At 34.5% G+C, this 14,876-nt stretch overlaps 1 protein-coding gene across 3 annotated transcripts in view; it reads right to left on the bottom strand.

Moving 5' to 3' along the window:
* Nucleotides 1–14,876, bottom strand: part of DNER (delta/notch like EGF repeat containing) — a 145,707-nt gene that overhangs the window by 60,622 nt on the left and 70,209 nt on the right. For all 3 annotated transcript variants that reach the window (XM_075507283.1, XM_075507284.1, XM_075507285.1), the window contains exons 3-4: nucleotides 10,376–10,470; nucleotides 7,776–7,942 (exon numbers count right to left, since the gene is read on the bottom strand). In XM_075507283.1, coding sequence (XP_075363398.1) covers nucleotides 7,776–7,942; nucleotides 10,376–10,470 — 262 coding nt within the window. The remainder of the gene's footprint in view (nucleotides 1–7,775; nucleotides 7,943–10,375; nucleotides 10,471–14,876) is intronic.

Raw genomic sequence — 14,876 nt, 5'->3', positions numbered from 1 at the left:
ATTGGTCACAAAAGTCCTATCTGAAGACAGAGAAATCTTAAAAATAAATAAATAAACAAAAGGTATTTCACCAAGCATTAAAAATTTGAGCAGATGAACCTCCAAAGATAGACTAGAAAAATAATTTCCCACTGTTACATGCTAGAAGTAGCAGTGAATAAAAATTAATTTTGAATAATTTACTGATTAATTAAAGACAACTCTAAAGAGTAAAAAATATTTCGATGCTAGCTTAAAACATAACACAATATATATAAAAAGTAAATAGTCTAATTTTTACATCTACTTATATGTGAGACAAGGTACACATACCTTGATAATGAAGGGCAGGACATCGATTTTTATCATATTTATAAAGATACCCTTTCTTATACAGCCTAACAGCAACCTTCAGAATGGTTTGGATTTCAGCTGAATGCTTAACTTTTTGCCTTATAAGGCCATCCTTTAAGAAAGTCATTGAAATTAACACTTCATTGAACTTTTTACGCTGTTTGCACTTCTGCTTCTGCTATTGTTTATCAAAAGGCCATTTTCTGCAAGGTTAGCTCTTGTGCCCAGAACCCCAGGGAAATGTTCACAGTTGAGCACAATACTCAATACTGCCTACAGTAGGGCCCTTCCAGGCAAATTGCAGACATAAAAATGAAAACCCCATTAACTGGAGCAGTTGTCACCAAATTCTCCCACCAGCAAGGCTGACTTGCACAAAAGTAACTAAATAGTCGCATAAACGTTACTGCACATTGGCTGAGCAGCCGAACTGCGTGAACGCTCCAACTGCAGCATGTGCAAGGCAATGTGATTTAATTTAGTCCAGAGTGAAAGAGGGTTAAGTCAAATGACTGCACAATATGCCATGAGCTAGGAGCTCACACAGATGTTCAGCTGACACATGGTAACTTGTTAAAGCTAGAGTAACTTGATTACGTGCTTTTCAGTGAATTCAATTCACTCACCTATTATGAAATAAAATTGTCCTATTTCATTTTTGCTTAAGTGAAAACAATTTCAACATGCAGCAAACTGCTTTCTTTCGACTGAAATATGTGTGTGTTTTAAAGACACGTAACAACGCAAAACACACCATCCAAAAGGCACAGTTAAAACTTGCCTCCTAATCTGAAATTCTATAGCCAGATAAAAAGAGCTAGAAAATCAGATTTGTTTCAAAATATCTCTCTAGATTATTTATTTTTAATATAGTATTTTGTACACTAATTTTCATTTTGCCTATTCAATATACCTGCAGTCATATTAGTGGTGACCACTTGTAATGTATGATGAGATGTTGCAAGGAGATTCATTAAGTAACCCAAAAAGCATCAAGAGAGCAAATAACTGCTCAGGGCAGAGATATTAAAGAAAATACTTTGTTGCATTAGAAAGGGCGGACAGCATTTTGGATAGGAAAATATTATCCTTTCTGGACATATATACCTACAGTTCACACACTTTTTAAAATGCAACAGATCTCTTGTGCTTGAGAAGCCAAGCATTAATTTTCCTTTTTAAGTAAAACTTCAAAGCAAGCTGCCTTATAGGTGCTGGCATTTGAACAGCATCAGTATTCTTCATCTCGCCATAAAGCTGGTATAGCATCCATTTTCAAGTGAGTTTGTACAGCTACCAATTTTATTTAAGGAAATACTTTTGAAATACTTTATAATTATAGTTTTAACAAGTTAGTTATATTGTATTGATTTAAAAGGCTGGGCATCTTGCAGAAAACCAGATTACACACCTGGTCTACATCAGTTTTTCTTTGCGGTGATGAAAATAAGCATTATAATTTAAAGATTGCACTGGAGGATTTATTTTCTATTCAGATAAAAATATTCATTCATGTTCAGTGTTAAACCTTCTGCCTTATTACCTGTAAGGTCTTACTGAGAAATAGCAATTTTGCTTATAAATTTCTTTCTCTCATTTTATAAGCAGACAATAAACTAAAAAACTCATAGCAATATCCCATGAAAGCTGCTTTTTAAGCTGCATCATGGAAGTGCTAAATAAAGCACAAAGTCCAAAAGCAAGTAATTTCAAGCTATTTACAAGCATTTTTAAACAACTATAGATATACAAACTTTTTTATCATATTACCTGTGGGAAAAGGGAGGCAAAATACTAACGCCCAACTGTCTGGTTTACTATTTTTCTGAAACAGCTCCCATCATTGCAGCTTCAGCAGTGGGCTCACCAAGGCAGAAAGCAATTTTTCCAACATTTTATCATGGAAGCTGATGAGAAGAAGGTTTTGTCAACAGAGTTGACAAAATAATTATTATCCTAATAATCATGACAAAGACCTGAAAACATAATTGCATTTTTTTATGTTTTTGGGAGAAAGGAAGGAAATAGATTGCATGCACACAGGGTCAGCACTGCCAACTCCATGCTCTACATTATGCCCAAAACCTCAAAATAAACATTTCTTGAAACTGAAGCGATAATCCTACAATATGCAATTTTATTACCAATTTCCAAATTCATCCAACAACGACAACAAAAAAGCTATGGTGGTTTTGATTACTAGCAGAATTGGACTGTTAAATATAATGTGCTAACTGTATACCCGTATAGGTATACCTATCCTAGGTTACCAAGTAGACTGGAAACTGACTATAAGAAAAGATCCACAGGTGTATCTTTTGAGTCATGAAGCACAGAAATGTTGCCTTAGTGAACAGGTACATTAATTTAGCACCAGAGTAAATTAACTGACTCATGAAGATAACAGATGGTATACAGTTACTGTAAAACTTCTAAAATGTCAGTATTAAAAAAATAAAGATTTTAATGCTTTTATTATGTATTGGGTTTGGTTTTTTTGCTATTTCTATAGCAGACTGTTTTCAGAATAAATGTTCCAGTTTTCAATCAGAGTGTGATTGCACGTTTGGATAAAAAACATGCATGCAACAAATCATAGAAGATTTTTGAGAGAGTTGCCACACAAGCTGAAAATGTCCTTCAAAGTCCTTCAGCAAGGCCTTTTTTATTTTCTAAAGGAAAATGTTAATGCATTATTTTCTCGAGAGATATATTGTTTAATTAATTTAGTAAATCTTATGCACTTGCAACAAACTTGTATAGAAAAAGATATACATGTTCCTGTACATGTTCCAAATCCAGTATATTATTCACTGAAAGAGAGAAGTGCACAACGTTGGGTCGATTAGATTCCCCCCAAAACATATAACAAGCAGCACTTTCAACTCAGTACAGAGATCCGTAGCTGCAACCTATCAACATTCATGAGAACTTCAGTCTGAAAGACTCATGCACAAACTGACAGTGCATCAGGGTACTCTTATCTCATTTTTTCAGACTTGTAAAATGTATTTCATCTGATTTCAGTTTTTCAAGATATAGTGCAATGAAGAATAAGTGTGTGACTGTAACAAGGTAAAGTTTTGCAGTTATCCATTTTCAAATATTCTAGTACCATTATTGCTAGCGTGAATATATGGAGATCCTGAATTAAAACAAATACTGATGAGACATTTTATAAAAACGATAAATAGTTTATACAAGAATCACTCATTAATTTCAAAGAACATTGGGACAAATAGTGTGAAGCTATAACTCTACTGAAGTAAAAGGCAGACTTTCCATGAATTAATAGGTTTTAAATGTCGATCCCTTTATTGCTATATCTTATTTAAAAATATGATTAATTCCCTCCTCCTTCACTTCCCAACTATCTCTTTGGCAAATCTCGATATCCACCTGTAGCACTCCACAGAATAGATATTTTTCTGTATAGATATTAAAAACATTTGCTATTCAGAAATGCCCTCAATAAAATACTTTTAAGTCCTGAATTTGGGCACAAAACTTTTGAAATTCTCTTGGCATGAAATTAAGCATTTTTGTTGGAAACAGCAAGCAGAGATGACCTGGCTTGTACTACAGATCAACCATCTAGTGATTACCTTTGTCTAATAGTAACTTGGCATTAAAAGCCACCAGCACCTTGGGATATGCTGTGTGCTTTATCCTACACCTAACCCACTTAACCTACTGGGCAAATCAGTACTTTCAGGGGCTTTTTCACTTCAGAACCTGAACCATATTGGTCTTTTTTCCCATTGCCTAATAAGTATACTTTCTCATAAAACATAATAAATTATTTTAGAAGACTAGCACATGTGTAGTATCAAATCTTACAGACAAACTCATTAAAAATACTCTAAGCAAAGCAGTCACAGTAAGAATGTGTTACAGAAGCTACAAGCCAGTCTTCAAGTTAGTACTCTTTCCCATCTACTGGGGCTTATTTTAATGGGGTAAATGCTGTAATTTAACAACATAATCTTGCTGCACAATCACAGTGTCATAACTCTTCTTCTCCACTGCAAAAGACTGTTTGCGGATGCAGCAGCCATTTTATAAATCATATTATAGAAAACAGACTGCTCTTTTTTGTTTAGTTGTGTTACACTCTTCTCCTTCCCTCAAACCCTTCATTCTCATACAGTGCGGGTACTGTCTCTGGGGTATACAGCGCTATGAACAAGGTATCTATTTTTAGATCTCAGAGACAGCATCCTTCTGAACCTCTAGACATCGTGCCCTGAATCACATGACCAGAAAATCAGCACATTAGTGCCGACTTTTGAGTCTTTTCAATCTTGTCTAAACAACTTTAAACTTGTGTCACCATGAGGGAACACAAAACAAATAATGTTTCCCTAAATGTTTTATCTTTGACATAACCATCTTATTCAGAAAGATTTGCAAGAGGTAATTAAAGTACCTTGCTGAGTAATAAAACTTGGAGGCAACACAGTGAGAAGTGACTCAAATAAGATGTAGATCAGAAGACACACAAGGAAAAAAAAAAAAAAAAACAAAAAAACAACACACAACCCAAAACCACTCAGATCTTCCCCTTTTTTTTTTTCACCGTTCTAATTAGAAATTTTTTAAAAGGTCAAAAAATTGCATCGTACAGAATTCACCAATTAAGAGAAGAATCCTTTAAAACCTCATTTGAATAAACAGAAAAAGAGTGGGGGGAAAAGGGGGAAATTATATAAATATATCAACTGGCATGGTCCACAGCCTTACTGTGTGATTCTATGCTTACAGCATCCTACAGTATCTTGTGGCCTCGTGATTATTCTAGCTTAAATATCATCAATAAAAGCATGTGCTACATCATTGCTTTTTTATATTAAATTATCCATTTTAATTTATTATACCTTAGAATAAGTTTGTCATGTATGTCAAGAAACATATGGAAAGTTGCCTATAAGAAAAACTTCATTCATCTGATCTTATTGAAAACTAAAGTATTGAAAACAAAAAACTTAAGTGAGGTGTGTCAGATTCACAGACCGTTTCCATACATCTGGATCAAATCTGAAGTAAAGGTTTAATTATTTTTATGTAGACCTTAGCTGAATTAGGGATTTCAGTTGAGTTCAGATAAAATTCAGCATTTTGCACACCAAATGACTGAGTTCCTTTTTAAGTTTTACACCCAAGACTTACACTTTATTGGATGACACCTGATGATGAAAGTAAGCAGAATATTTCCATACAATTGAGAAGAAAACCCAGAGGCTACTCTGTTTTCTCTTTCTTACAATAAATGTTGATAGCTCGCAAACACTTTTAAACTAACAAATTCACATTTCAGTTTCCCTGTTCCTTTGGTATTTCACCCTTTTTCTGCTCAAGTGTTTTAATAAAAGAAGATTATTCTGGGAAAATCTATAACTAAATTAAGGCCACATAAAATAATTTACTCCAGAAAACAGTTGAGTTATCTTATTACTTGATTATATCATAGTATAGAGTTGCAATGCCTCAGGACTAAAAGGTATGCAGAGGGAATGTTTCATATTCATTTTCCATCAAAAGCACTACAGGTACTCCATCCATTTGCTAAAATAAATAGGATTTACAAAAATTCAAATGCACTATATCTGCACTCATCTTTACTAAGCACTCAGATGCTCCTATTCATGAATGTATCACTGTATTATTGGAGTCTCCCTGCTGCTCCATGCATACGCATTTATGATCCATGTTCTTTACATAAATCAAATTACACTACAACAATTGGAAAATTCTACAAAGAATTTCACTATCAGGAAATTAAGAAGAAAGACCAAAGACAGTATCAAAAACCAGATGGAAGTAAAATAAGAGGTCTCAGAAAACTTGTACTGCATGAAATAAACAAGATCATTAGTACAATTCTTATGAACTAAACCTCGTTTTATATTCATCAAGGAAAAGGTATATTTTCACCTCATGTTACCTAGCACACAGTAAAACAATTGAAAATAAAAGTCTCACTGACAGGAAGACAGCTACAGAGAGACAAGTAGGACAAGACAAACTATGAAAGAGTAAGACAATATTCATTTTAGTTATCTAAATTAATAGCCTATACTGTAACAGCAGGTACAGTCAAGTGGAGCCTTCACAGAGCAACTTAGGCCCTCTATATGGGAGCTGTTAGACCGAGCTATGCCTTTAGGTACTTTCATGAGTGCATAAAAGTTACAAATTATCCTGTCTTCAGCAAGTTTTTACTTACTTTTATCATACGTTAACTACCACAAGGCAAATGCAAAAATTTATTCCTGAGGAAGACATATGAGGAGAGTTTTAACTCTGATAAATTAAATGCAGAACTAGATTAAAAGAAAAAAAACCCTAAAACTAAGTATCTTGGAAAGAAGTAAATAATAAAGAAAATATAAGGAACTGGAAAATTATTTGAAGAAAATAAATATCACTTAAAGAAACCACTGCTGACAGTAATTAAATGATTATACTAACAATCATCAAGCAATATCTTTGCTAAGTGACAGCTCAAAAAGGAGAGGACATGGCACTACTGCATTTGGTTTTTTTTCTGTATTAGCTACACTCTTAGAATTTGGCCCAACGTTTCTGCATCAGAATGCTAATAATTTTACATTTATTAGCATGATAAGTTGCTGAATAACTATGTGTGGCAGCTTATACTTCATTATAAGATATACTGCATTTCAAGCAGATTACAATAAATGCTGTTATTACAATGACTTTGGTTTCATGTCATTGGTATAATAAACCATCTGCACAGAAAGCTCAATTAAATTAAGTCTATTGTGTCTATGCATAAATACTGCATTAAATCAGTACTATTTCCCATACACTTAAAAATAACATATCAGCCTATTTTCATTACACCCCTGCCACAAAGATGCTTAACATTTCATTGCCCAATGAAACATATAGTATATTTCTAAGGTTTCGTATTCACAGAGACAAAACTAGAAGAGAAAAAGTGGTGCAAGTAAACACTGTTAGAAGATCAGAATTCCTATTATATTTTAATATGTTTTTTCAAGTTTACTGTGTACAGGCTTAAGCTTCTTTACAAAGTATCCCATGATACAATATCTGACAAAGAAACACCTCGAACATTCAGAGTTATTTACTGTAGCATTTATCAAAAGCTTTACAGTTGATTAAAATAGAACATATAAAATACCTTGCATCATCTAAAGGTATTGGGCAAAAATCACCATCTAGATTTTAAACTGAATGGTGCCGCCTGTGTAAGAATTTAGTGTATCTCTTGTCTGCTTTGAATGAACCGATGTCTAAAACATGGTCACAATATCTGGGATCTTTCAGAAGATCCATCTGGATCTTTCAGAAGCACTTAATTTAAGGGAATTACCTCTTTGTTTCTCTAAATGTTGGGTAAACCATCGGCTGTCACCTAGAGGTGATAAAAAGGAAGTCAGCATGTTACTCACCAATAAAGTAGTTGTTTCCTAATGCAAGCATTTCTTCGGAAAGAACAAGTCCACCCAGTGCCTGAAGAAGAGTGACACTTCTGCCATCAATAAGTGAACACTGTTTAAATCCAGTGGTTGTGACCTTCCATAGCAGGATAAGAGAAGCAGTAGCATCTTGCCTTATTCTAAGAAAAGAAATGATAAGAATATTTACACTGAGGGAAATTGGTGTTATTAGGAAGTACATCACTGCAGAACAAAAGCTTTCAACAAAGAAGGAAAACTTAAATGTAACAAGTATGGAATCAGGAAAAGGCCTGAAGGTTATTAGCATGTCCACAAAAATAAAAAATGCTTCAATAGGATGATTTGCATAATAGTATACATAACAGCAGACTTAATCATACAGAGTCTCAATTTCTAGTACTCGAAGGACACCATCTTAGTGCCCAAGAAGAGTTTACATAAACATTACATAATAGTTAAGCATCCTTATTCAGTCTCTGATTTATGCCTTTTTGAATAGTACCTTCATTCTACATCTACAATGCCACCATTTTCTGCAGCTGAAGTACATCCAGCCCTCTTATTTACTGAAGAACATTCAATGCTCGTTCCATACAGGGAGATGGATCCTGGTAGAAATCCTCATTTGTTTGACATACCAGATCGAAGGTTCAGAACAGTTTATTCTTGTAAATCAAATGAGTCATGTAATGCTCCCAAGGTCACTGAGTCCACAGTGCCTTCCTGAATATTGACAGATTGGATAAAGCAATATCTACAATTGCATATATGCTGTCAGCTCCACTAGGGAGCACTGTATCTATGTCAGTGTTTCTTTCCTCTCAGGATACTTGTTTCCCTACTCACCTCCGTAAAGAAAAAATAAAAACCTTTCATGTTTCTGGCAAGTTCCCAAATATTTGCATTAATTTCCTCTGAAGGAATCCCAAATGAGTTTGAACAATCCTCCAAAAATTCAACACAACTGCATCCAACTGCTGAAAACTGATAATTCTCTCCTGCTGAAAACAGGCCTCCAAATACCCAGAGATGAAGTTCTGTTCCACAATTTCCTGTACTGAAATTGTTTCAATCCTGCTAAAAACACAAGGCAGTTTCTCCATTGTCACTTCTTATTTGAGTTCAAAACAAGAAATGCAAAGTTTTGTAATCATGTTTGACAGAAGTTGAAAAAATGTTGCAACTAGACATCACAATAAGCAAATTTTTTACATTCTTTTGGGTCCTCTTTAAGAACAACCCCCCATCGCTACCCCCAAAGCTGACCATCTCATTTTTAGAACAGGATAGCAACTAGTTTAATCGTTTAGGTCACACCTGACAATCAAAACAAAATGAAATTATTAAACTGAAATTATTTTCCTTTCGTAGATAGCCATCGAACCAGAGATGTTACTCGGGCCTTTAACACAGGAAATACAATGAAATAAAGATAGATATTGACCTGCATTAATCTACCCAGATATAAAACGCTACTAAAGATATATAGCGTAAAAAATGACTGTGTACTCTGCAACCTCTTTTAAAATGGGGTTCCTCCATCAGGGGTCTTAAATACAGCTGTAGAATACACAAATGCCAGCTTATTCCTGATTTCAAGAAAAGACACTTGTTTGCTTACAGATTCCAGCCAGCCAGAGAATCCAGACTCACAGATCTCTTCCTGACTTAGGCTTAACACTCATGAATGAGCACGATTCAAAGTCCCGTGGGAAGAGTAGGACAGCTCCCACGTTTAACAGTTACTGCTCCAAACTGTCTGCAGCTTGTCTGCTTGCATCAGTTTGTTTTTTTCCTGCGAGCATGGCCTTTTTTAACTGAAAGTTGGGATTCTGAAAGATAAGATGACAGTATGAGAAAAGTAGGCTATTTGGGGAAAATCTAAGTCTAAAATTGCAGTAAAGCTGTGAGCCAGAGAACTACGTTGGCAGATTTTTACTTGAAATAAAATTTCCAATAAGAAAATGCCTCATCCCAGCTGACAGAATCAGATCTTTCTAGGAAGTCAGGTTGCTGTTAATTAAAAGTAACAAAGCAAGTATTTGATCAAAAAAGCATGAGTTTGAAAAGTGAATAACACAGGATAAATTCAAATTTTTGAGAAATGTGGTTTGTAGGACATACACAAAGATTTCACAGCTGATGATGACACCCAAAGCAATAATCCAGAAATCAAATACAAATGCACAAAATACATGCATTTATATAGTCAATGATAACACTTCCTACCAGCAAGTGCATCTTGAGATTAAGGGGGGAAAAAAGTGTTAACAGCATGAAGGACAAAGGAAATGTCATATCTTTTCCAAACTTACATCTTCAACAGGTCTGCCCTAATTTCTAATGCATTCTGATAGCCCAGAGACAGTTTACATGCTTACATCTTCTAAAACATTAAATATGTGAGAAAAATTGTACCAAGCAAAGAGCTGTCGTGGCACTGCTAGATGCCTGAAGTCTGTCTGAAGTTCTTTCATATACTTTTAGCCATTTGACAAATCTGCCTATCTGAAAAACTGTTGTCTAAAATATCCAGGTATATTAAAATAAAAGCATTTGTATATTTCATCAGATATGACAAATATTCTTACTTTATTGACGTATTCTGTGGAACTTCAAAGGAGATAAGCCGGCCTCCAGCAGAGTTATTGGAACTGGCATTTCCACAAGCCACATCTGGGGTTACCTGAAAATAAAAATAGTTTTATTTAACACTAAACCAGACAAGCTGACCAAAGAAAACATGAAAGAATTTTTAAAAAAGAACACTAATAGTCCAGCAGTCATCATCTAAAAATCATCAGGATGGACCAAAACATTCACCAAATCATTTATGCCATCAACAAACATTCTGAAAATTCACATAACCATCCTTTTAGGTTTTTGCTTTAACAAAAACTTCCTGCACTTAAGTGTGAACTTCTAAAGGCATCTTCCTTTAAAAGTGATCATGTTTAGAAAAAGATTAATAGGCCTCTGGTCTTTTAAAATAATAAATAAAGCTCTAACATTTGCCACATCCAAGAAATATTGCATCATTAGTCCAGGTGATCTTCAAGGATTTATAGTAGTAAATACTGATATTGTCTTTCTACTATATTGAAATGGGTTTTTTCCAAACACAGATTACTTTAAGAAAATACTCCCTCACTTGCCCATTACTATTCTTTCCAAGTAGAAGTTGCTTGGACAAACAGTGCTTTCAGATGGAAAAAATTTATGAGCACAGTTGAGAGTGAAAGGATGTATTTGCCAAATCTGTGATGCCTAGTAGGCACAGAAATCAGAAATAGATCAAGACACCATACAGGATGCCATACAACACAGAGGAATTACAGACAGACTCCTTAGTTATTCATATCTTGTAAAGTAGTAATTTCATAAAGGCAGTTTGAAAACCATTAGCGTTTCCAATGATACCTTTATTTCAAATAAGTAATACTTTATGTGGCATAATTCAGTCTTTCTATCGCCTACATTAACATCATCAGTAGTTTTAATTAAGTAGTTCTCAGTATCTTCATCAGCTTGTCTATGAAATGTCACACTGTAAAAAAAAAAAAATCAGTCCGTTTCATTTTCAAATTGCTAGGCAGATTTTGCAGTGTTATTTTTTCAGTCATCTAGAATACGTGTGCAACCTTTTTACATTAGCCTTACTGGCAAAGTGAAAATGCAACCTGACACACTTCCATGAATTAATCATCCATTAAAGAAAAAGCCAGAATCTAATTTGTAAATTTAAATAAAATTCAAATTCATATTTTAAAGATTACTATGAAACGCCTGTGAAAACATGAACAACAGAAGTCCAGAATATGATGCAAGTAATAATTTTTAGGAGACTCAGAGTTGATTTTGACTCAGGCAAGACAAATACTCAGTATTCACATTTCCCAAAAATGTCTAGATTACTTGATTCATTGTTGAATTCGCTGGCACATATAATATGAGTACATATGGTTTATGAAAATAAAGTGAGATGCAATTTTACTGTATTTGTTCAAATAAATTTTGAAAAAAGATAACATATCCATTACAATTTTTCAATCTTGGGAGTCAAAATTATGGAGCTAACATTCAAAACGCGATGAATCCAAAATTAGTTTGGCTAACACTCTTCCTTTTATATTTGCCAACTTTTAATCTTTCCTTTTCTTTGAGAATCTATATGCCTACTGGAACAAAGGAAAAAGAGAAATCAACATCTCTATTCTCACACAGACTTATACTACATCTAAAAATACACTTGCTTTTAAAGTATTTATATAGTTTTACAATTTTATGCATCTATTACCTTGGAACGCAAGGGGAAAAAATGTAATTTAAGCATTTCATTTACCTTACTATTCAATATTAGAAGTTTGTAAAGTAAAGGGTATCGATCTCTTTGAAACTAGAATAAAAAAACAACAAAACATTAAAGAAGCAAGAGCTGAACAAAGTGGCTGCATAACAAGAGCTGAGATTTAACCTTGTGAAAATAGAAAAAACAAACCAAAAAGACTTTGGTTTGCGAACACATCAGAATTAAGGATTACTCAGCATGAAAAGCACACATAGGAAATATTTCAATAGTAACCAGAAGAGTGAAAGGCAAAATGCAGGATTTTGACTCTTCTATTAAGATATCTGTAATATTTGATGTCTTTCTCTATCTAGGAACTCCATTTGTAATTGGCCCTGACTTCATGCTCTACAAACCTGATAAAATAATCATCTAAACCAGTAGGACACTAAAACCAGGATTTTACAACAGCTGAAATTTGATTTTTTAATATATGTATTAAAAAAGCTGGTACTTGGATCAGACAAAAAAGACAGGAAGAAGCAGCAGCTCTCATAAGGAATGAAGAATGGTTCCAGCAGTGTCCTATTTCAGACAAATACTATGGAGACAAAAATGACAGCTTCGACACCTGAATTAGGAAACAAATTACACAGTTTTTCCACAGCTATGGGAAATTTGTATAAAGATTTCTAAGCATGTCTCTCTCCTGTCTTAACAGAGCTCTCTGCAAAACTGAAAGATTGAAGAATGAGGACAAAGACCACTAATACATTACAATAAGAAACGACACTCAGAAGATGAAAACAATCTGTAAGTCTCACTCTCAAAAAAAAAAAAAAAGCTGCTAGAATGGGTACGAGATATTTAAAACAGAACTCACGGGAAAATATACTTAAATGATTTTCAGGAGGTAAAATGAAGAGCATTCCTGTCCTAATTCCTCTCTAAAAAGTGAACTGGCTAAAGTAAAAAACACAAACAGATCATCTAAAGTCATTTAAAGGCAATCTTAAAAAAAATTACATATAACTGCAATGACATCAAACTCTTCCAAAATTCCCCTGAAGGATTCAGTAGTACAGAACCTTTAAGTCAGCAAGGAAGCTCCTTGGGGACAGACAGATACAACACAAATGATGCAGCTACTTTAAAAATAGTCATGAAAGAAAACAAAATCTTCATGAATCTGCCAGACCCTAAGGTATGTTTAGGAGCTGCTTACAAAGAGAAGCTCCTATATCAGCACACAATATATTGAAGAGCTGCTCTTCAATATGTTACTTAGAGTTTAAAATGCTTAAATATCAAATCTCTGACAGGAAATACAGACACACATGTTGCATAAGTTTGCATCTAAATCATGTTCTTGTTTTTTAAAAGAGAACTTAATATATAAATACTACATTTCTGCTTCAAATGTTTTAACAGTGTTAACTTTCCAAGTCTTCACATGGGTAAAAGAGCAGCATCATTTGAGAAACCAAGAGTGAAATCTCCAGAAGAGTACCTATTCCTACAACCTCTACCTGGACCTTAACAAGACAGCAGTGACTTGGCTAGAAGATTACCTTACCAGGCCATAGCAGCAGTATAGATAAGTTTACAAAGGAAATCAGGTGTGATACCTAAGAAGAGAGCAACAGACTGTTCTTCCATATTACAACTTTTCTGAAAAAATTAAATAGTGTGAATTGTACAGATACTCTCCTACCTTACACACCAACCAGAATAATGAGATATACACTTAATTCAACAAGTGCTGAAATACATACATAAATCCCAAGGCAATATTTTTACGTAAGTGCCTTTATTACTTTGATAAATTAAGTGTACTAGCCTTTAATTCAATGAGGCTAAGAAAAGTAACATATGGTGTCTAAGTCTAAATTTATGCTAGGATACATATATGCAGCCTCTCACTACTGCAAGTAGTTCTCTGAAGATGTTTGTTGTATACAAAATTTCCTAGTATGTTTCTTGGAAAGCTGACCGGACATTTGTAATTCTACAAGGCCTTATCAACACGGGCAGACTAATCCTGAACAGTAAAAAATATAGCCATTCTGCTACCATGATACATGTTTGCATTTCTTTTGCATCTCAACCCCCTGACTTTAAGGAATTGCAGAAGGCTTTTACTTCTTCCAAAACATGCCACACTTTCCTCAAACTTAAAAGTGGTAAGTGGAATGACCAAGTTCACATTACGCTTAGCAATTCCTCATTATTCTATTAACAAGATATTAATGAATATTTCTGAAAACTAACAGATACTTCCCAAACACTGGAAGAGGCTACCCAGGTATCTTGTGGATTCTCCATCCTTAGAAGTATTTAAGACTCAACTGAACACAGTTCTGAGCAACCCACTCTAGCTGACCCTGCTTTGAGCAAGGGGGTCAGACTAGACAATCCCCAGAGGCCCCTTCCAACCTCACCTACACTGTGATTCTGTAAGAATTCACCCCATGAGCCTGAGCCTTCCCTGTGAATTGCCATTGTAACTTCAGTGACATCACAGCTTTCACAAAACCCCACTCCAACATACAATAAGAGTGCTTCATTTTGAAAATATCCCTGAAGGTTACACAAATAAGTACGTGCGCATGTGTGTGCACACTCACGCACACACACAGACACCTGTGTATTTTTAATTGATGCTTTCCTTCTGTGCTAGCTGTCAAGGTTCTCTTTGGTTAATCTCTTGTCTTTCCATCTCAAAAAGCTGTTCTCTTGTTTTTACCTCCTAATGAGGCAACAAAGAAATCTGCATGGTCTTGCAGCCAAAGCAAAGTGGGGCA

Source organism: Mycteria americana, chromosome 7, assembly GCF_035582795.1.
Source record: "Mycteria americana isolate JAX WOST 10 ecotype Jacksonville Zoo and Gardens chromosome 7, USCA_MyAme_1.0, whole genome shotgun sequence".
Classification (NCBI taxonomy): domain Eukaryota; kingdom Metazoa; phylum Chordata; class Aves; order Ciconiiformes; family Ciconiidae; genus Mycteria; species Mycteria americana.
Note: the sequence above shows the minus strand (reverse complement) of the source record. Positions and strands in the feature narration are given on the sequence as shown.